General features: G+C 35.4%; 1 protein-coding gene across 1 annotated transcript; it reads left to right on the forward strand.

The window, feature by feature from the left end:
* Positions 1 to 512: 512 nt before the first annotated feature.
* LOC111515374 (tektin-B1) lies at positions 513 to 22,714 on the forward strand. Its single transcript, XM_074171928.1, has 6 exons — positions 513 to 663; positions 6,438 to 6,674; positions 9,479 to 9,667; positions 13,196 to 13,410; positions 18,542 to 18,880; positions 22,275 to 22,714. The coding sequence occupies exons 2-6, from the start codon at positions 6,444 to 6,446 to the stop codon at positions 22,579 to 22,581; spliced, it is 1,281 nt and encodes a 426-aa protein (XP_074028029.1). The 5' UTR covers positions 513 to 663; positions 6,438 to 6,443; the 3' UTR covers positions 22,582 to 22,714.
* The last annotated feature ends 1,947 nt before the right edge of the window (positions 22,715 to 24,661 follow it).

The raw sequence follows: 24,661 nt of genomic DNA on the forward strand, positions 1-24,661 counted from the left end.
TATTGAAAGGGAGAAAACATATTGTTGACAACGAATAACAACGCAAAAACATGAAGTCTCCTGATGTTTGAATTTATGGCTGATTTCTATCTACGCAGCATTGAGGGACTTCCATCGAGCGGCGCTGGTCGACCTGCGTGATATCCGGGTCCAGCATATAACAAAACTGAAAGAAGTATATTGAGGTCGTTATAGATAGATTGATGCACCCGTGACTGTTATGGAAGTTGTCTTTGTAATCACAAGGTCGTCCGACGATGCCATTCGAGCATTCACCATTTTTTCTAAAAGCCTCTAAAATTATAATGATTAAAAATATTGATCCGTTCGTGAGTGGTCAGGGTCGTTAATGAAATTAAACATATTTTCCTATGTTAAATACATTTTTCAATCTCTGGGGTGTATTTCATCTCTTAATGAAAAAAAAAACCTTGAAACTTTTTCATCTGCCACATCAACTAACTATTCAAACAAATCCAGTAAAACATATTTGATCGAAAGTTTTTTGACATGCAGTATGCGTTATATTTTGAAAGGTGAAAATATCCTTATGTTTGGTTTCCATGATTGCACCACACTGACAAGTTTTGTCAATACCTACGTTGTTTGAGCTCTTAGACACACCAGTTTATTGGAAATCCTTTCTTATCAACTCCATATCAGGTGAGTACAATTAATTACAAATCGAATTGAAAAATGTGTTTCACCACTGGTATAGATAGGTGTATATAATATGTTAAAGAACAGTGTGTTTGATTTTAAGGTTGGTTTATGTTAGTGAAGTGAAGTTATATGCTATGTGTGATTGATGACTTGTTTACTTTATGTTAATTCATGATCACTTAAATGAAATGAATAAAAACACTTTTGTCTAAATACCACTGGAAAATTTTATTTTACAGCCGGTTTCGGGTTTGATCCCATCATCAAGTATAAAACTGAAATCTGAATTTGGAACATCGATTTTATAGAATTTTCAGGTATGCTTATGAGTGAATTATACCCAAACTGTCGAGAACACAATATAGTCAAGTACAGGAGCACCAATTACACAGGTAAAAAAAACTAATCAATAGAGTTTATTGTATGATTTTCACTATAAGGGTTTTACAAAAACCGCGACACGTGTTTTGCTATACAATAGCTTCTTCAAGCATGAAGAAGAAACTCTATTGATTAGTTTTTTAATATGGATTTTCATCAAGTATCGGCCAGTTCTATTCAATTACACAGGTAAACTTTCAGATAATATTCAAAATTATTTCTCTAAAAACAAAATTTCAACAGCTTTCACAAGTAATAATAATTTAGGTAGAACCCTGTTTAATGCAGAACCCAAACGGGATAGAATGAAAAAGTCAGGTATATATAGAATAGAGTGTGGCGAATGCTCTGCAGTATATATACAGGCCAAATCGGTAGAAATTTTGAAATAATACTGCGTGGACACGTCTGTTTGAACAAAAAATCTGCAATGTACGAACATCTTCAAGAATCAAACCACAAGATAAATGTAGATAATCTCAAAATCCTACATATATGTAATGAAGGGAGAAAAATGAATCTGTTGGAGGCCATGGAAATTAACAAATCAATTAAAAACCAGAAACATATATCTAAACGAGCAACTTGATTTATGTAGGTCTCCTCTCTTGAATTTATGAGTTTAACAACCCCTAGAATTTTCAGGATGATATTTTAAGTTGGCATCCTGTCTCTCAAATACCTGTCCTTGCAGCATACCTGAAAATTCTATAAAATCGATGTTCCAAATTCAGATTTCAGTTTTATACTTGATAATGGGATTAAACCCGAAACCAGTCCTAAAATAAAATTTTCCAGTGATATTTAGACAAAAGTGTTTTTATTCATTTCATTTAAGTGAAGTTATATTCATTTCTTATCATCTTGTTCGAAACAAATTTCAGGAGAAATTCTAGTAAGGTTGAGTATGAGTATGAATTATTATTTTGTCATATTCATAATCAAATTCAAAGGGGAAAACTAGTTCCACTTTAAGGCATTAAATCTTATAAATCTTTATTTTTCTATATAACATCGATATAGGGCAAATGCCATGATGCAAATATCAAGTCAAATATTAAAGCTCTGTTACGCCAGCAACGCAAAGTACGGAAATCGCATTTAGAAAATACCAAAATTAGGTAAGGTGCTTTTTAGGTACCGAAGTCAAAAATTAGGTGCTCTGTAACTTACACTGCAACTCAATGCTCAAATTTGCGTTGCTAGCAGTATGTGATGCTAGCACCGCAATGAAAATAATAATAAAATAATGAATGTTAAGGGTGCTAATTAAGTGCTAATTAAGTGCTGATCGGTGAGGATCGTAAAATTTTCTAATTAATAAACAAAAGCTTCCAATTTCGCTAAACAACAGATCTAATAATCAGGTCTCTCGAAAATGAGGACGAATGCACTATCAGGTATAAACTAAGCATGGTAATAAAGTGCTAATTAGGTACTGGCAAAAAATTAAGATGAAAACGACCGCGAATAAGTGAAAAAAAATTCGAGATACCTGATTTGAGAAAAAAAAATTAACGTTCGACGTGGATGCTTTGTTCACTCAGTCAATTGGCTGATGTGTGAGTCGATAGTTCATTCTCCAGGCTGAACGCTCAATTTTCACTTGCTATCGTCAAACCCGTGTTGGGAATCATACGTTAAAAGGTAAGACCTCGTTAGTTCTTACCTTGCACAAGTTTCGATTTCTGAGGGTTATCGTTCGTAGGGGTGCGACAGCTGGTTAACGGAAAAATCATATTTTAAACATTTTTTTTAATGATTGTTATCGGGTCCATGGTGGCTATCGGGTCCATAAGCCTTATATGAATTATGGAATCTAGATTTAGTATAAATATCTAATGAGCACCTTATTAATAATATCTAATGAGCACTTTATTCTCATACCCTTACTTATCGAGGAACGTACTGTAAGAACTCAGTCCATCAGTCATAGTGGTTTTCCATTATGCCCCATAGGCATTATTGAATCTAGGTTTACTATTATTTATCTAGTGAGCACTTAATTAGCACTTTATTCTGATTGTCTATGTATTAGTTTACGAGTATCTCAGGACTTTATTGCAAATTGTTAATTTTTTCTCTTAAATCAGGTATCTCGAATTTTTTTTAACTTATTCGAGGTCGTTTTCATCTTAATTTCTTACAAGCACCTAATTAGCACTTTATAACCACGCTTAGTTTATACCTGATAGAGCATTTGTCCTCGTTTTCGAGAGACCTGATTCTTAGATCTGTTGTTTAGCGAAATTGAAAGCTTCAATTCACATACTGCTATCAACGCTACTTTGAGTATAAGGTTGCGGTGTAAGTTACACAGCACCTAATTTTTGACATCGGTACTTAAAAAGTACCTAATTTTGGCATTTTCTAAATGCGATTGCCGTACTTTGCGTCGCTGGCGTAACAGAGCTAAATATTAAGTCATAAGACAATAAGTTCTGAAATTTCAGCAAGTGCTGATTATTGATCAAATTTTGGAATATTCATGATGTAATTTAGAATTATATGGGTTGATAATAATGCAAATGACGAATTCGCTTACATTAAGAAACTGAATCTTTGAAATACTCATTAGTTGATGTCAAATAATTCATGTTCAGATTATTTTTTGGTCGACTGGAGAATGACAAAAAAACAAATTTTAAATCTTTCATATGGCTATATTATATTACTGTTCATTATTCTTCAATAGTACTCACTTACAAAAATGATGGGAGTTGAAAAAAATATCGGAGAAAATTAAGAAATATTAATTATGATATGCTGAGGTTGGATCTATCAACAGAAGATTGGCATGTGAACTCGAAACGTTGATACTTTATTAGAACATTTCAGATGGTCACTGAAATTATAGTGAAAACAATTGAAAATATTGAGAAAAACAAACTTCTACTTATAAAAAATAATGAACGCTTACTTGTACTGATTGTTAAAACTCATCATGATATCTATAGGTATTAATATTATAAATGTGCTATGAATACAATTAAATTGGATACTTTTTTACAATGCACATTTTAGAATATCTGTCAAATTTCAATAAGTGAAAATTGGTACAATTGTTGTTTCCAGTATTTGATATAGATGAATTTTGTCTTTTACACTAAGTAATCTAGACGAATCGTTTGAAGATTAACTTGACGTAACGCAGTAAATCATTACACGTTGCGTCTACTGTAAGACGACGGGGGATGATACGCGAGTGTAGAGGAGCGGTCTAAGCAATGGAACGCCATCGCCTAGAACGCGGGCAAACCCGTGAGGGCATATACGTCGTTGACGGTTGTGTTAGTTTTGCGAATTTCTTTATAGATAACATAATTCAATTCTCGAAGCTATTCATTGTCAAATTTTTTTATTTACTGTATTTTTAAAGTATCGCTCCTGTCAACGAGAGGAAATGCTGGAACCCCGAAACTTTGATGTTATAATATTACAGAGGATCACCAAATTTATATGCTGCGTTTATCAACCACCAAGCGATCCACATTATAGGGCACTATTCTCTTCACTTGCAAACACCATTGCCTTTCTGTAAATCAATTATACCCGTGGCGAATTTCCATATTTGTTGACTTCAATGTCTACAATATCAACGACAAACAAGGTCGCGAAACTGAGGCTTCTGCAATAAGTCGCCAACTAGGATTCCTGTCCGTGATGGGGAATATGCTAGTCTTCTGGATCTATATCTAACAACCAATCCAGAAATTTAGACAGTCACCGCAAGGTCTCCATTGGGATCTTCTGATCACAAACTCATTTCAGTGTTGAGTGAATTGCCGATAAATGTTAGGGAACAATTCAAGCAGCTCAAAGTTTGGCATTATAGATCTGCTGAGTGGGAGGATCTTCAAGACTATTTGTGAAATTTACCCTGGTTGGATTCAGCTCTGAAAATTCATCTATTTGTGCTTCTAAAGTCACGGAAGTTGTTCTATCATCCATGTTTGCATATATTTAGTTTTCAATGAAACGAACTTCTAACGGCAACCCTTGGTTCAAGGAAAATTGCGAGCAAGCTGTCGCTCTCAAAAATCTCGCCTATCGATAGTGGAGCAAAAATCCCAATGTCGAAAACCGAACTAGGTTTGTTAATGCTCGCAACAGCTGCAAACTTATGATAAATGAAAGCAAAGAACTTCACAATCAGAGAACTAGGGATAAACTGTTTGCCAATCCCATTGGTCTAGATCCTTCTGGTCGGTAGCTAAAGCTGTTAATCAAAACTTAACAAAATCCACAACACCACCAGTGACACAATCGGATGCTTCAATTGCAACAACAGCCATAGAAAAAGCAAATCTACCAGCTGAACAATTTGCGACCCGCTCCACAGTCGATTTTCTGGGAAAGGTACCACCCACTATTCCCACACTAGAATCCACAATGCCGGAAATTTCTTTTTGACAACGTCAAGTCAGGCGAATTTTGAAACAACTCAATACCAACAAAGCGTCAAGTCCTGATGAAGTGCCCGTCATCGTACTTAAAATTGCGAAAATGAACTCACACCAGTATTTTGCAGACTTTTCAACCTGTCTTACGAGAAAGGGGTTTTTCCTTCTGGTTGGAAGATTGCTCGCGTTCAGTCTAAGCCCGAAAAGGACAAGAAAAATCTTCCAAATAACTATAGACCAGTCGCTTTTCTATCAGTGATATCAAAAATCATGGAGAAAGCCGCAAACCACCGCTATAGGCCACCGCTCTTAGAGCGGTGCCTATAGTGCTTGTGTTTTATCCTTAAAAAATATCTTTGGTAAACTTACTTGTAATTAGAAAAACATTCGTTGACCATGATACAAATTTTGAAGATCTATTTAGTCGAATGAGAAATACTCGGCTCAAGTAAAGTTCAGGATGTGTCCGATATTTCGAAACTATAGCTCAAAGATGGGTTGAAGCAGTGAAGATCGAGTTGATGTAGAACTGACCCAGACAAATCAATAAGAACGAAGTCAGAAAATTTATTGAAGATCTCTGATGAATAGAAAGGAGGTTCTAGTCAGATTGGATGCTATCGAAGCAGAATCAATTGAAGAACACACTATTTGCATAATTCTCTGTGAAATAAATGAAGCAAGCTACTTTATTTAAGGAATAAATGAAGGAGATTTTGGCCCGTGAAAGCCATAAGTTTCAACAGCAACAAGGTGAAAAATATTGATTTTGATCATTCCAAATTATTATTGAATTTTATTCATTAAAACCCGCGAATACAGTTCAAAAACAGTTCTTCACCACTTTGACTATTATTTCTTTCGAAAGTTTATCATCATTGATATTTCCAACATGAAACAATGAATCTATCCAATTTTTGAGTCGAAAAAACATATTTTTCCCCTGAAATATTCCAATTTTCATTCCAGTTTAAAAAAATTCTTTTCTAGGTAATCATGTCTGTTATCACTTTTGAAAAGCCCATACCTCACATTGGTTTAGCTGACTGGTTTGCAAAACAATGGCAAGGCCAGCAGACCAATGACACTCGTCGAAACGATGCATTCAATTTACGACACGAATCTAGGCAGCTGAGAAATGAAACTAAAATACGATCAGATTGGGATACCTACCATAATAACTTGCGATTGTCCGACAGAGTAACTGAGCTAGACAGGTGGAAACAGGTTAGTTTCGTTTTATTTGAAATTGTTTTGTTTGTTTAAAGTTGTGTTTTGGCAGTCCTATTTTTTTTGAATATGAAGATTTCCGATGAATATATTTATTAATAAAGGCTATCAGTGACTTTTCTACTTAGTTCTACCTACACGGAGAAAGGCTTTATTTAGGCGATATATTCTACTAAATGGGCTGAAAAGTCTCGGGCATAACACATAGATGGCGCCAGTCTCATTGCATTCACCGCCTTTTCAGATAGTACTAATCTTCAAACGAAAGTTGTTGAAATTTCATGATATTGAATTGAAGGGGTTATATTTTTAGGAGTGATTAATTTTTTGGAAAAGAAAGTTTTTGGATTTCTACTACTCCATCTGATACAAAAAAAAGGGATGAGAGAATCTTCCAAAGAAAGGAAGGAAGTAATCAATTTGAAACTCTATACATGAATGTGTAGATCATGCAAAGAAGTAACTTTCATGATATTCTACTCATAAGTTCGTGAGTTATTGTGCTAATAGTGACTCTACTTTTGTTATTTTCAAAACAATTTGATGGGAAAAATACCGTTCAAGCGAAGTAATGGTTTGTGTTATTGGACTCCGCTGCATCAGAAACAATAATTAAACGTTGGTTTGCTGATTTCAAACGTGGTTGTAGAGACTGTGATGATGCAGTAACACCAGGAAACATAAAAAAATCCCCAAAATCGTTTTGAATGATCAAAAAGTGAAGTTTGTGAGAAAGCTGACATTGTGGAGATATCAAAAGAACGTTTTGGATTTATATTGCATGGGAATTTGACTATGAGAAAGCTCTGTTCAAATTGGGTGCCGCGCGAGCTCACTGTTGACGAAAAACAAGAACGTCTTGATGATTCTGAGCAGTGTTTGGCCATGTTTGAACATAACAAACCGGAATTTTTGCTTCGATATGTGACAATGGATGAAACATGGATCCATCACTTCACTCCGGAATCAAAACCATCGTTATCTGAGTGGAGAGCAACTGGTGAACTTCGTTCAAAGCGCCCGAAAGTACAACAATCGGCTGTAAAGGTTATGGCCTCGGTATTTGGCCTTGGATGTGCGTGCTGTAATATTCAACGACTATCTTTTGAGAAGGGAAATACCATCAGTAGCATATGGCATCAAGACAACGCACAGTGTCACAAGTCACTCAATACAATATACAAACCTACATGAATTGAACTTCGAATTGCTCCCACATTCACCGTTTTCGCCAGATTTGGCTCCCCGCGACTACTAGCTCTTCGTAGATCTCAAAAAATGCTCACCGGTAAGAAATTTCGCTATAATGAAGAGGTTATTACTGAAACTGGGGACTATTTTGAGGCAAAAAATAAACCGTTCTACAAAAGTGGTATTTAAATGTTAGAGCGGCGCTTAAATGATTGTGTGGCTCTTGATGGAGATTACGTTGATGAATAAAGCCTACCGGAGTTAGAGGATAGGTCGATTGCCAGGCAGTCAAGAATTTGGAGATTGAGGAAAGTTGTGTTTCTTGTGGGCAAGGCCCTGTTTCGTAAGAATGGCTCGGTGAATGACTATTCGATTTTGGTGCTACTGGCGGTGACGAAGAGGGGATTATCCAAGGATGGTCGTACAGAATTTGTTCGTTAGTGAGAGGATTTCTGTCCTTATGGTAGGTAAAAGAATGAGGAAGAGAAAAGTTTGGACTTCAATTACGGCTTCTATTTGCCTGGTGACAGGTGTAATGTTGGCGGGTTTTTGGATGGTTATCGGGCGACTTCTTTGGGATTTTCTGGAGTTTTTGTCCGTTTGGGGCATTTTAAGAAGAAAGCGATGTGATCTTCTTCACAGTTTGGGCAAGAGGGGGTGGAGATTTCCGAGCATTTTGCAGTGGAGCCATTTGATTTTGGAGGTTGGACATTCCTGTGATAGATACCTTGTCAAATTGCATGTGTTACAGTATTTTGGAATTGGTGCATATTTAAGGCATCGGGAGTATTGGTCTTTGTCATCTCTTACTATGCAGATGAGGAGGGTAGGATTGTTGGTTTTCTTGGAGACAATTCTCCAGAGTTTTATGTCGTCGACATTGGCGTTATCTAGAAATTTGACAATTTCGTCTGCCGTTATATCAAGGTGGACTCTCTTAACCACGAAGGGCAGATGGGATATATATAGCCGTTCTTTGGGTTTCGCTCTGTGTTCTGTGTTTTTGATTCTCAAAAAGGATTATTTCCACAACGTTTCGGCAGAGTCTCATTTGCCATCTTCTGGTAATGTCTGGAGATCAGAACTAGAACTAGTTTAGTGTAGTCTAGTTTAGAACTAAGAGTCTAGTGAAAAAACTAGTCTAGTTTAGAACTTGGAGTCTAGTGAAAAAGAAAAGCTCTCTCGAAACAACTATTTTCATATACAAATTAAACCACAGGAAAAAAATACTTTTGAAACAATTACTTTTATTTGAACATTGAATTATACAAAAACACATTTTTCTATCCAGCTTGTACTCCAAACATTCGTTATGAAATTGAATCAGGTATCAATGCTATACAATATAGTATACGAAAGAGGTAAACTTTCACTTACATGAAACACTGTCAGCCTCAATCGCGGAAATCCTAATTACGTAATAGGACTCTTGCCTTATTACCTCTTCAGCATCAACCTGAATAACATTACAAGATGAAGTAATCAATTCATTCATGTACTCCTATATAAGAAGTCCATCTGAACTTAGCGACCACTTTTGAAGCATTTAGTTCTAAATTTCCTACTTGCAATCGCCATACTATTTCAGAAAATCATTTTCCATTTTTCAGACGTTGCTGTCATGTCTGCAGAGACTGAATACCGAAGTAGCACTACTCAAAGATGAAAAATTCAGCACCGAAAGGCAACTTGATGCTTTAGGAATACCTCTTGGAGTTATTTCTGAATGCATATCTATTCGAGACTGCAGACAAGGAACCGAACTTACTTATGATGACGCAGATACTGAACTGAAAAAGGTATAATTTTTCTGATTACTTTCATATTGAACTGAAGGCATATGAAAATAAATTGTGTATCTGAATTGTGATGAGTATGAAAAAAAAAGGAATTGGAAAATTTCTCATGATATCAAAAAGTAATAAACTGAAAAGAGTAAAAAGTATAAAATACTTTATTTCAGATATACACGAAATTAATTTACAAAATGAAATTAAAACTAGGTACGAAACAATTTGGAGTCGGTGTCTGCAAAGCTATTGGGCCATAACTTCAAATTTTAAATTTGATAGATACTTTGCTGCTGCTTTGCTGGCATCGACTTCAAAAAAATTGTAGTCCCCCAATTTGTTTTCTACCTACCCTTGATAGTGTTTTGTTGAAAAAAAAATTCGTTTGTATGTGAAAATATGATTTTGTATTTTTCAGTTAATTTCTTTGCGAAGTTGATAATATTTTTCTAAATAAGTTTTTGCATGTCGTAACTTTCATTTCGCTAGTATCTATCTGATGACCTGGCAATCTCATTATTCATTTTTTAGTTGTGATCGAAAATTTGTACTGTGGGGCCAGTTGGTTTCAACAATTTCTATATTTTTATTATATACACTAGAATTTGTCTAGGATTTTGAGATCTTGAGATTACACCCATATGTCGTATCAATATGCCAGGTCATTACATTGATACGTATTAGTTCACATCTTGAAAACTATTGAACCAGTTTCGATGAAATATGCGTTGTTCCTAAAGAAGTGAATGTAAGCCATAATGAAAAGAATAGTCACAGTCCGATTGACAGTTTCGAAGACATGTACCTACCTACGGACTGACATGCATTTATACAAACACAAATACATACATAGAAATCTTGGCTGGAAAAATGGGGAATGTTGTGGTTAGTGGTCTGGCTCTTCGGGACCTTAGGTACAGGGCCTGACCAGCAACCCCTTTTTAGGTGGTAATAATGAAAATGATAACATAAATATATGCCTGGGAATTTAATTGTAATATTATTGTATTTCCTTCCTGCTATACTGGCCGCTGCTTCCTATTCAGGCTCAATTGGTTCATTATTGTATTTCATTTACCGGAAGGTATGGAGAATTTGATACACCTGAAAAAGTGCCTACTAACTATAACAAGGTGTGGTGCCATTCATTTTAGAGTTTCCAAAAAGTCGCATCAGTTATTTACTAAGTGTCAAACCTGTAACTTATTTTTAAAAAAGGTTGTGCACAACCAATTAATACATGTACACTCACTTGAGTCTGCTTCTGAACTCAATCACAGAGCCGACCTCAGTAACCAGCCGGGATGAGAGAGAAACGGCAACACTGTCATATACACAACCAGAAGTATGACACCTTTCAGTTATTTCAAACTATTTTTGAATGGTAACATGATGAATAATTTACTGTACTCTGTTCAGACAACCACAACATCTGACAATAGATTTTATGTTTTAATACAAAGTGCATTATTGAGAATGATAATTAATAGGATGTACTGGGCCTATGATATTCTTTATTCTATTCGCTGATTCACTCACATATCGTGATAGATTTGAGAAAGTCTGATGCACTTCAATGGTACAAAACATCGATGTGATTGAATTTACGATTAAATTATTTAAAATTATACTTTTTTGTGAAGTATTCGTATTTTTTTTCCAAAATGGAATCAAAGCAATATGTTTCTGCAGATGAACTGACTAACTTGAAATATGTTGATAAAGAAACCATAAAAAACGCGGCAAAGAAACTAACTCAGCTGGGAATAAGTAATGATTTGTAAAAACTTACCCCAAAAAACAAATCGAACTTTTCAACGTTAACAGGTTTACTCCGTGGTTGACTTGTTTCAATTTTTTGTAGCTCAATTAATTCCTTTCATCTATAAAAGTGTTCTCAAATTTTGTTACCATAATGTCCTAAGAAAGCCACGGCATCATTCAAAAAATAAAAGAAAAAGTATATTTGTTAAATACTTCTGAATTTACTCATAACACATTACTTCAAAAATTGAAGGGGTGTCCGTTTTTGTTCCGGTATTTAACTAACCTGATCAACATGAAAAATTAAACTTTCTGTTTTTTCACCACATTTATTTGTAACTAACGTTACTGCAGTTTCGTCCTATAAGGACATTTTAAAACTAATACATTAACTATTGTATTAATTTCATTAGTTCGAACTTCCATTATCTGATATGATATAAAATGATTTGAAATCCCTGGAATAACAAATGAAAATTAAAATTAAAAAAATAGCAAAAAATCCTAAAATGAAATTACAACAAAATAAAAATCAAGCAAAAAAATTAACATTTGAAATTAAATAAAAATTGAAAGATTTCAAGCCAAATTACTTCACGATGGTTCGATTACTAATATCCACAATCGTTTTCGGGGGATGACTGGACTCATTTCTCCGAGATATGACTATTTATAAGTCATTCGACTGCTTTTACTTATTCCTTCTTTCCTCTTCCCGCTTCCCCGGTTTAGTGGGAGCTGACCATTTGGCGGGAGTTGGTCGTGTTCCGCTTGATTAGAGGTTTCCATATGTTGTGTGTCTCTACGCTAGCTTGGCTAAATGCGTCGTTGGACAACATGTAGCAGCTTCTTTGAATTTTCTCTTAAACCAGTGTTCTTTCCTGTGAATGATCTCAGCTTGGGACCACTTGATGTTATGTTGATGGGTCCAAACATGCTCAGCTATTTCCGATTTACTAGTTTCTCCTCTCTGTGTGTGTTTCTTGTGATCGGTAATGCGACTTCCAATAGCCTCTAAGTTTCACCGATGTAGGATTTGCCGCACACACAGGATATTCGGTAAATTCAATTCTTGGAATCACAGTTCGCGTTTGGTGGCCTGGTTTTCGTAAGGCTGCTACGGATGGTGTTTTCGGATCTAAAGCAGGTTCTGATGTTGTACTTGGACCCTATTCTTCTTATCCTTACCGACAATCCTCTGATGTAGGGAAGTACAAGCAATAGCTTCTCTTCTATACGCTATTTAGCCAAAGTCTGTTCTACCATCACTTTGGAGTAACCATTCCGTCAAAGATCTTTTTTGATGATGCCTAGTTTTATTTAATTTTATTTGTTCATTTTGAATTTTTTTGCTAAGTTTTTATTTCAATGTATATTCATTACATGGTTTTTTGCTTAATATAATTGTTAATTTCAGCTACTCTTTTCAAATTTGATTTTCATTTGTTATTTCAGGGATTTCAAATCATTTTATATCATATTGTCCGAACTAATGAAATTCACCATGAAACAATACCTTCAAGTATTGTATTAGTTTGATTATGAAAAAATAAGTATTGTTTTAGTTTGAAAATATCCTCATAAGATGAAACTGCAATAACGTTAGAAAAAAAAAAACGTTAGAAAGTTTCATTTATTATTTTTCATAATGATCTTCTATCACGTAGTAACGGCTACATCCATCAATTAACCTGATTACTTTAATGCGTGCAGTTCACGACAATATTATTAATCATTTTATTCATCAAAAATATCTGTTATAATATCTTTAAGGAATTGTGCCTGGTCGAGAATGTGAAAAAACTCCTGATTGAAAAATGTCAGACTACGTGGGAAAAGTTGAATAAACTTGAAGAAGTCAAGTTCCAGTTGAACCTAGACATCAACGATAAAAGTGAGGCATTTGAAATTGATAAGGATCAACTGACGTTGGATAAAAATTGTGCTAACATTACTTTCAAAATTGATCCCCTGCGAACTGTGAAAGGGTAAGAATTTATGTTTATTTTATATTGGAATGTACTAATAAGCCTCACATTTCTATACAAGAGCTCACTGATCGTAATAGCAGAAATCAGAATTTTCAAACAAATAAAATTATTCCTAATTATCCAAATAATTTGGAAAGGATGTTGATTTTAACAATGCTAAAATGAAAAAAAATATTTCGAAGAAAGGGGCAAAACCAGTTGAAAATTACAAGCAATACTCATTCAAGGAAAATGCGTAATAGAGACAACTTATTTAAAACCAGAAAACAAGTCAATATCTCAATAATTAACACAATAAATTGGATCCATCAAACATTGGCGTGAAGTTATCCACAGATTTCTGGCCACACATGCTGACATAGAGGAAAATAAAAATATGTGGTTGGGATACGAAATTATTAGCACCCGTACTAATATCTGTGGCTGGAAATACCTATTCACTATAGGTTGAACGTGGAATTATTGAGACTATTTGGTGTTTAACTTTTTTATAGAATCTTGACTAGATTGACGCGTCGATAATCGTTTTCTTATCAACAATACAGATTTAGGGAATAATAAAATTGTAAATATTAGACTTACTTTCCAATAACCCATATAAAAATGATATCCGATGATGTGCGTCCATAAAAAACACACAACTTCTATAGTTTCTTGAGAATATTAACTTGGTGATGACAGTTGTCTTGTCATCTAAACAGATTTCGAAAAAGAAATTGTTGAAACAATCAGACTCATTTTTGAGATTCCTTGTATTCATGAAAATCATACAACTCTTATAGAATCTTGGGTAGATCGATACAGTGAAAACTGTTTTCTTGTCACCCATACAGATTTCGAGAAAAAAATTGTTGCAACAATCAGACTCACTTTTTAAAACACCTTGTAGAATTGGAGCCAGAAAATGTGCGTTCATGAAAATTACACAACTGTTATAGAATCTTGGGTAGATCAATATAGTGAAAAGCGTTTTCTTGTCACCCATACAGATTTCGAGAGAAAAATTGTTGCAACAATCAGACTCACTTTTTAAAACCCCTTGTGGAATTGAAACCAGATGATGTGTGTGCATTAAAATCGCACAACTCTAATGGGATCTTATATAGATTGATGTAGTGATAACAATTTTTATGTCAACCGAACAGATTTCGAAAACAAAAATGTTGAAACAATCAGACTCATTTTTTGAGATTCCTTGTGGAATTGAAACCAAAAGATGTGCGTTCATGAAAATCACACAACTCTCATACAATCTTGGATAGATGAACACAGTGAAAACCGTTTTCTGGTCACCCATGCAGATTTCGAGAAAAAAATTATAGCAACAATCCGACTCACTTTTAAAAACACCTTGTAGAATTGGAACCGGGAGATGTGCGTTCATGAAAATTACACAACTGTTATAGAATCTCGGGAAGATTGATATAGTGAAAACCGTTTTCTTGTCACCCATACAGATTTCGAGAGAAAAATTGTTGCAAAAATCAGACTCACTTTTTAAAACACCTTGTAGAATTGGAACCAGAAGATGTGCGTTCATGAAAATTACACAACTGTTATAGAATCTTGGGTAGATCAATATAGTGAAAACCGTTTGCTTGTCACCCATACAGATTTCGAGAGAAAAATTGTTGCAACAATCAGACTCACTTTTTAAAACACCTTGTAGAATTGGAACCAGAAGATAAGCGTTCATCAAAATTACACAACTGTTATAGAATCTTGGGTAGATCAATATAGTGGAAACCGTTTTCTTGTCACCCATACAGATTTCGAGAGAAAAATTATAGCAACAATCCGACTCACTTTTAAAAACACCTTGTAGAATTGGAACCAGGAGATGTGCGTTCATGAAAACTACATAACTGTTATAGAATCTTGGATAGATCAATATAGTGAAAACCGTTTCCTTGTCACCCATACAGATTTCGAGAGAAAAATTGTTGCAACAATGAGACTCACTTTTTAAAACACCTTGTAGAATTGGAACCAGAAGATGTGCGTTCATGAAAATTACACAACTGTTATAGAATCTTAGGTAGATTGATAGAGTGAAAACTGTTTTCTTGTCACCCATACATATTTCGATAAAAAAAATTGTTGCATCAGACTCATATTTTGAGTCTGTAAATCTGTATGGGTGACAAGAAAACGGTTTTCACTATATCGATCTACCCAAGACTCTATAAGAGTTGTGTGATTTTCATGAACACATAACATATTTTTCAAATTCTACACGGTGTTTTAAAAAGTGAGTCTGATTGTTGCAAAAATTATTTTCTCGAAATCTGTATGGGTGACCAGAAAACGGTTTTCACTGTGTTTATCTATCCAAGATTGTATGAGAGTTGTGTGATTTTCATGAACGCACATCTTCTGGTTCCAATTCCACAAGGAATCTCAAAAAATGAGTCTGATTGTTTCAACATTTTGTTTTCGAAATCTGTTCGGTTGATATAAAAATTGTTATCACTACATCAATCTACCTAAGATCCCATAAGAGTTGTGCGATTTTAATGCACACACATCATCTGGTTTCAATTCCACAAGGGGTTTTAAAAAGTGAGTCTGATTGTTGCAACAATTTTTCTCTCGAAATCTGTATGGGTAACAAGGAAATGGTTTTCACTATATCAATCTACCCAAAATTCTATAACAGTTGTGTAATTTTCATGAACGCACATCTTCTGGTTACAATTCTACAAGGTGTTTTAAAAAGTGAGTCTGATTGTTGCAACAATTTTTCTCTCGAAATCTGTATGGGTGACAAGGAAACGGTTTTCACTATATTGATCCACCCAAGATTCTATAACAGTTGTGTAATTTTCATGAACGCACATCTTCTGGTTACAATTCTACAAGGTGTTTCAAAAAGTGAGTCTGATTGTTGCAACAATTTTTCTCTCGAAATCTGTATGGGTGACAAGAAAATGGTTGTCACTATATTGATATACCCAAGATTCTATAGGAGTTATGTGATTTTCATGAATACAAGGAAACTCAAAAAATTATTCTGATTGTTTCAACAATTTCTTTTTTGAAATCTGTTCAGATGACAAAAAAACTGTCATCACCAAGTTAATCTACTCAAGAAACTATGGAAGTTTTGTGATTTTGATGGACGCAAATCATCGGATATCATTTTTATATGGGGTATTGGAAAGTAAGTCTAATATTTCCAATTTTATTTTTCCCTAAATTTGTATTGTTGCTGAGAAAACAATTATCAACGCGTCAATCTACTCAATATTCTATAAAAAAGTTTTACACCAAATAGTCCTAATAATTTCACGTTCAACCTATAGTGAATAGTTATTTCCAGCCACAGATAATAGTACGGGTGCTAATAATTTCGTATCCCAACCACATATTTTTATTTTCCTTTACGTCAGTATGTGTGGCCAGAAATCTGTGGATAACTTCACGCCAATCCATCAAACTGAAATTCTTCTATATTATCCTACCAAGCTACGCGTTATTATGTGTGTTTTTTATCAATTTGAAAAACTTTGTAACTCCTATAGACATCTATAAACGACAGACCCAACTTTTTCGAAACCTGTCAACACTCTATTAGTCAGAGAAAATAGACGAAAACAGGGCTGACTGCAAAAATTCTCAACAAGCCGAATTTTTGTACAGACCTCAAATAGTTTGTTTTTGTAATCGAGGTCAAAGCTCAAAAATATTTGTTTTTGCGTATATCTCGTGGAAGGTGAGAGCTACCGGAGAAATAATCCAGAGATCGTTTGTAGACCGTAAAATTCTCTACAAAAATGGTATCTATACTTTTTTCTTAGGAATCACTGGTCTTGAGTGATGATTTCAGACCATAGGAAAGTCGTATTTTCAATTATATCCCTTTCCATACCACCCCTGAGGAAGTGAGCTCGACGCTCGCATTATTCATCATCAAACTCTATATCATCACTTATTTTTTCCTCTTCGCTCTATTTGTCATGTTTCTCTTCTTTATTTTTTTTGCTAGATTTGTATTGATTGATATTGATTGAGAAAAGATATATATCAGTTACATCCTCATCTGTTTTGCAGGAACTTACATCAGTTGTATTCAATTTAGTATAAGTGCAGGAATGGCCTTGACAATAGGTGCATACTGGCGAAAAAAACAACCCAACTTTTCTGCAGCCTTTCTTGCAATTACAAAAAATTATATTCAACAGTTTTTCTGGAGCAGGCGGAAGTAAAGTTAGGATTGTCTTCATTTACCAATTTTCAGTCCCCATCTTCAGCCACACTATGTGTGGCTGGGCAATAAGCTGAAATAAACAAGTGTTGAAAAGCAGCAGCAGATGTTGAAAGACGACGAGACAATTGAACTATTTCATTTGTCTTTGTATTTTTCACGAAAATGAGTAAAAAACAATTAATTGAACATATAAATCGACGAAAAAAGTTAAACATTAATGGAGAATTTTGGTGAAGGTATGACATTTGTCAAACCAAAATACTCCATTAATGTTTAACTTTTTTCGTCGATTTATATGTTCAATTAATTTGTTTTATTCATTTTTACTGCCCTGAAGAAGCTTCCCACTAGAACCGAAAGCTTGGCAAAGTAAAACAGAGTTTTGATTTTTGATTTTTTGACTGAGAGACCCCGTTATTCCATACTCAGAGCATTTTCATCAACTATTTATTTCCTTTCATCCCTACTTTACCACTACGGGCGATGTTGAGATAACATACCACTTTTATTTTAATGGAAACCTGTTGAAACTATAACACAAAAATTAACATATAAATAAACATATACAATCTTAGAAGCATTCAACACTTAGTCCTGTATCACAAAATGAATTATTTGTTGCTTGAAATACATGGTCGTAATGACCCAGTCAATAAGGCCAATAATTTTTAGCTTTGAGATTGGTAAGTCACCAAAATTACGTAACCTTAATTAGCGAATATAGAACAGGTTCCGTTAACTTTGTTAGTATAGATGATACAAAATGAAGCGACTAACTTTATTTCTATTGAAAACTTTTACCTCGCCTTCTCTTTATTGGCCAATCTAGATCACATTGCCTTATTGCCTCTTGCTAGGCAAGCTTCTTTAGAGAATATTCATACTAGACAAAACTCATCATTAAATTTTATATTTTAGCTCAATTCCTTACGAAGCCTGGTTAGAGCACTCGCAGAGTACTAAAGAACTAGCGGATAATGAACTTGCAGATACGCTCAGACTCAGAGAAGCTCTCTTTGTGGTTAGAGAACGAGCCAAAAATGACATGTTGGCCCAAAGAGATAGGGTCGATTTCACACTGCGAAAACGTATATATGAAACCCAAAAAGCCAGAAACGAAACTGAATGGCAACAACTCAAGATGCGGGAAGAGATGGAAAAGGTGCATAGAGAGATTAGGGCGTTAGAGGATGCTTTGATGGCAACGACAGATGCGCTGAAATTGGCAGAGACTAGATTGGAAAATAGATCATACAGGTGAGTGGATTTTGGGAGCTGTCTGACTTGTCCATTTAGTCCAAGTCTCCAGAAAACACTGCAGCCTCTTGGGCTTATTGCGTTTATTCTTCCATTCCATCAGTCTCGTTCCCTGTACTAGTTTGTACAGGTTCTGTGTTGAATGTTCGTCATATTCTTCTGATCGTAATTTTGTACGTCCATATATTGTCTGCCTCCTGTGATTCAGTGCCTCACATTCGCATAAGATATGTAGAGCTGTTTCTATCCCTTCGTTGCATAATCTGCAGCTGAGGTCTCCGTTGTACAGCCCCACTTTATTCAGGTGTCCTCTAAGCGGACAATGACCGGTTAGTAACCTTGTAATTATTCTGAGCCGATCCCTACTACATTGAAGTAGTTCTTCGGTTCTTTTCTCGGACGGTTCCCTAATGAAGGTTCTACTGTGTTTGTTGCCAGGTTCTTTTGTCCAGTACTTTGTGTGCTTCTTATTGGTCCATGTCCTAATCTGGTTCCGTACCAATGATTTTGGTACCCCCAGAGCTGGTACAGGACCTATATATGAAGTTGATGATTCGCGTCTAGCGCATTCATCAGCTTCATCATTACCTGTGATTCCTGAATGCCCTGGCACCCAGAACAAAGTTAATTTGTTCCTGTTTGCAAGTTCATTCAGTTCTTCATGGCATTCCCAGACCAGTTTTGATGTCACCTTCGGGTTTGTCAGAGCCCCTAGTGCGCTCTTGCTGTCTTTGAAAATATTGATCCGCTCATTTCGTTGAGGTCTCAATTTAATAAGCTTTGCACACTGCAAGATAGCATACACTTCCGCCTGAAAGACGGATGTTTATAGTCCAAGCGGATAGCTGTAGTTTAGATTTCTATCCCCTCGGTATATTCCAGCTCCCGTTCCCTGTTTGGTCTTCGATCCATCTGTATACCAGGTGTTTTTTCCAAACTTGTTTTCGGGATGACTATATAATGGTCTTCCACTCTTCACGGCTTATGATTTTGGCCGTGAAGTTTGTGTTAAAGGTGTACTTCGGTGTCATGTGGTCCGTGCACATATTCAATATGTGCTCCTCCACTTGTTCCGAAATTTCTGTTCTGTCCGATCTTTTGTCGTTCGGTGAATTTTCCAGTCTGAATTGGCCCATCCCGGCCTCCCCCATTATCACAAAGTGTAAAGGAGGTAGATTCAGGAGTGTCTCCAATGCAGCTGTTGGGGTAGTTCTCATTGCTCCCGTCATTCCCAAACATGCAAGTCTTTGCACCTTGCCTAGTTTGTTGATGGCGGTCGCCTGCTTCATCTTTGGCCACCAGACCAGAGATGCGTATGTTATGATGGGTTTTACCACCATTTTGTAGATCCTGGCACAGGCTTCGGTCTGTTCGAACTCCTCACATTGCCTTCTCCACGTGTCTCTCTTGGATTTTCTCAGGACTTTGTTATACTCAGTTAGGGACCTACTGTATTGGTCCCAAGAACCTGATTTCCTTGCACATTTGAAGGCTTTTCTAGTTTTTTGTCTCATCCTCGCCGATCTCCATTCCACCAGGGCACATTCCTGTTTGATCTCTGATTTACTATGGGACAATGTTCGTTGTACGTAGAGATGATAGCTCCCTGTAATCGATCTGCTGCTAACTCTAGGTCTATGGACTCTCTGATGTCAAAATCCATGCGGTCTAAACAGTTTTCCAGATCCACCGTGTAGACTCCCCAGTTTATTTTCAGGGGATTTTGATATGTTAAGATCGAGGTCTGAATGCTTCCGATTTTAAAGTTTATGTGTCGATGGTCAGAACAACTTTCCTCATCGGACACATTCCATTTCCGAACATAGTTACTTACAAATGTAGTTCCTATCGTTACGTCTATCACTTCACTACGTCTCGCATTCACGAAAGTAGGTATATTACCCATATTTTAAATGTCCAAGTTATTTGCCATGATAAACTGTAGTAAGTGCCCACCTCTTTCATTGGTGTTGGTGCTTCCCCAGGTTAGGTGGTGTGCATTGGCATCACAGCCAATTATAAGTTGTAGTCCCTCTGCTTGGCAGGCCCTAACCAACTCCTCCACCACCACCACCACTGTGGTGGTGGTGGAACTGTCGAACTGTCGTGCCGAACTGTCGTAAGGGAGGTATGCTGATCCAATGATGATTTCCTCAGGTCCGCCCCTACCAGCCGTCTTTATTTTGACTGCTGTCAAGTCTCTGGAACACAAATTACTCAACGGCGGTATATTTATTCCTTTACGGATAATTATACATGTTCTGTTTTGTTATAAATTAACCCCTCTGATGCCCGCCCCTCCCATTATTTTTCCCCTGTACACCCAGGGTTTTTGTATGAGAGCAATATCAAACCCGCCATTACTTTGGTAAGGACAGCCGAGGCCCCCTTACTGTGTTGCAGGTTTGTTTGTATTACTCTCAACATTGCTGTTAAGACCCTTCAGGACCCTTCTCGTATCCATTCAAGTTCCAGGTGAGTGGATACTCTGAAATAAAGAGTATGTGATATGGTATTCCAAAATATGTTTCAATTCACCACATAAAAATCTGAAAAACAATTGATACTTAATAATTTCTTTTAAAAATATATTGCTTGTATCTATGAAAAATATTTGATTGACTTTTATTCAAAGACTCAAATTCAGATACTGATTATGGGTCTGAAAAGGTTTGCAAGACATGTATCCGAAAGAGAGATGATGTAGTCATATTTAGAGAGATACTTACCCAGTGAATCGATTTTTAAATCCTTATCAGTCCAGTCGAATTTTTACAAATTTCAATCAGCTATTTGGTTGTCAGCCACCCTTTCTTCAACGCTACGCATGCTCAGAACGTTGACTTGTAAGTTTTGAATTGTAACAGTTGAAGTTGTTTAGTTTTATTATGAGTCAATATTCATGTCAATAAATTGATGGATGTAGCCGTTACTACGTGGTAGGAAATCATAATGAAGAAAAGAGAAATGAAACTATCCGTGTTTTTTACCACTTTTATTTGTAACTGACGTTACTGCAATTTCGTCCTATATGGACATTTTCAAATTTATACAATAAAAAAGGTTGAAAATGTCAGTATAGGACGAAACTGCAGTAACGTTAGTTACAAATGAAAGTGGTAAAAACATAGAAAGTTTCATTTCTCTTTTCTTCAATATTCATATCACTTTTATTAATCTTCTCAGTAAGAATTACTGCAATTCTAGTGTTTTCATTGATTTTAGCTTTATAAATAAACATTTCCTGGTTTCCACCTAATGTTACTGCTCTATTCATGGTCTTCAAAATAGAACTCCCAATTTATTAACGCTGATTTTTCTAAATTTGAATTTTTATGGTCTGATTTATTTATTTTTCTCTTGTAATTTTGATGAAGTAACTTTCTGTGTCTAGACCAGGTTTCGAGCTTGCCCGTGACGAATCGGAAAAGGGATTGAAAGACGAAGTAATCCAACTCCGCCAAACGAGACAAGAACTTCAAGATAAAATAAATTGTGCCAAGGCGACATATAATGCTTTGGAGGACCAGCAAGTTATCATCGATAAGGAGTTAGCGGACAAAAGTCATTCCTTAATGACTGACATCAGATGTTTGGACTTGAGAATGAGATTGAGGACTGGCGAATTCGCAGGTCCTCCCACGTCTACTGACAGAAATATTGAGCTCACCAGAATGGAGAAAGAAATACCACCGATATAATGTTCAATGAGATGAAACAAACCGATAATGTATTCAAAATTTTATATTGTGTTTTATAATATAGTGATAGCTCTGTACTGCCACTTGCATTTTCAGTCACACTCATTTCAAAATAAACTGGTTGTTAATCAGATTATGTTACTTTTTTCCACCAACATATTCTATGAAATATATTATCACTGAGTCATACTGAAAATCACTCGCCTTTCGGGATCACCTAGATGCAATTTTTGAGATATGTGTATTTTGTAAAATTTCAAATCGCTTTTTTGAGATGACAAATATTCATTTCGGAAGAAATTTGACGTGTAAATTTCCACGGGTTCATGTTTATCTGCAAATTATTAATTTTTATTGAAAAGGACACAATGTCTAACTTACTTCATACACACCCCATTTTTATCAAATTTTCTTTAGTTCCCTGGTCCATTCAGTCTCTCCGTATTTTTTCCCCGGCTTTTCAAATAAACCAAACTCTGTGAGATTTTGATCCAATAACTTATTTTTGAGTGTACTTACGTATTTTGATGCGTAGTTTACGAATCCGAAAAAAAAACCGGCGCTCTCCCTTATTTACAAAGTTACGGCCCTTCAAACTTCAGAAAAGGTCAACTTTTTAGCCTTCTTTTTCACAAGATAAACTATTTAAAAACACAAGCATTTATTCACTAGTAGCAGGGGAACCCACGATGCAAAATGGGGATTTACTCGAGCGTCATTGAGACATATTAGGTTGCAACGCTTAGATAAGAAGAAAAAAATGTTGTATAATATATACCTTTTCATCGGTGGGGGAAGCGGCTATAGATTTTTAAATATGTAAAAAATACTGTTGCATGGACATACTCGAGCGCGTCAGATATTGATAGCATCAATGTCCTACGTATTTTTAATAATGTTGGTATGTTAATCTTGATCGTTTGCATGATGTGGGTGGTTGTACGTAAGGGTTGAAAGTGAAAAGAAAAAAAATTTAATCGAGCGCGTCAGATTTTCTAAGGGGGTGTTAAGTGCAACAAAAGAAACTCTCATTCAATAATCTGACAATTTCGATCTGACGCAAACTCGCGGCCATTATTATAATGTGCAAAAAAATTCGCCATTTTGAAATACTCAAGCGCGTCAGATTAAGATATATATGGTTCATCTTTATGTTTTAGACGTGCTGTCTCATAATCTGACGATTATCTAGAGGGATTCGCTAAATCTGACAAAAACAATACTTTTAAATTTTTTTTTTCAATTTATTGTACTTAATTAATTGAAAAGCTCAGGAAATAGCATGCAAGTAGATAAGTATATGTTTTTTAAGTATAATACTTGTATTTATAAGAAAATAATTTTTTAAAAACGCTCAAAAAATTTTAATTTTCATATAATCAATTGATTAATTGATGAAGGAAAGAGAAATTGAACTTTCTATGTTTTTTACCACTTTCATTTGTAACTAACGTCACTGCAGTTTCGTCCTATAAGGACATTTTCAAACTTATATATTGTATAAGTTTGAAAATGTCCTTATAGGATGAAACTACAGTAACGTTAGTTACAAATAAAAGTGGCAAAAACATAGAAAGTTTAATTTCACTTTTCTTCATTATGATTTCCTACCACGTAGTAACCGCTACATCCATCAATTAATTGATTAATTAATCATCATTTTCATCACGAACGAGTCTCTGTGATCAGCTGTGATGGCGTCATGGCAACAGAATTCAGAGTGGGGACGGAGTGAGAGAGTAATAGATAGAGAAAAAGTGAATAGAGAATAGAGAAATAGAAACTCGGAGAGGGAAATATAGGTATCACACAGCTGCACGCATTGAACTTTATCGACGAATTTTTGTTATTACAGCTTGCGGAAATCGTCAGATTATATATTTTTCGTTATCCTTGAATTATTTCCTTCAAAATAAAAAAATTAGCTACGCTCGAGAATGTCGAAATGACGTTATTTTTTACAACTTTGCTGCCCTCTCCTTTCTTTACGTCACTCTCAAATTGTCAGATTACTGGAATATACACTTTTTAACAGGTAATTAACTCACCCTACCTTAATCTGACGCGCTCGAGAATTTCT

This window comes from Leptinotarsa decemlineata, unplaced genomic scaffold, assembly GCF_025532065.1.
Source record: "Leptinotarsa decemlineata unplaced genomic scaffold, Ldec_3_MD MMD2_tig00000035_RagTag_RagTag, whole genome shotgun sequence".
Classification (NCBI taxonomy): domain Eukaryota; kingdom Metazoa; phylum Arthropoda; class Insecta; order Coleoptera; family Chrysomelidae; genus Leptinotarsa; species Leptinotarsa decemlineata.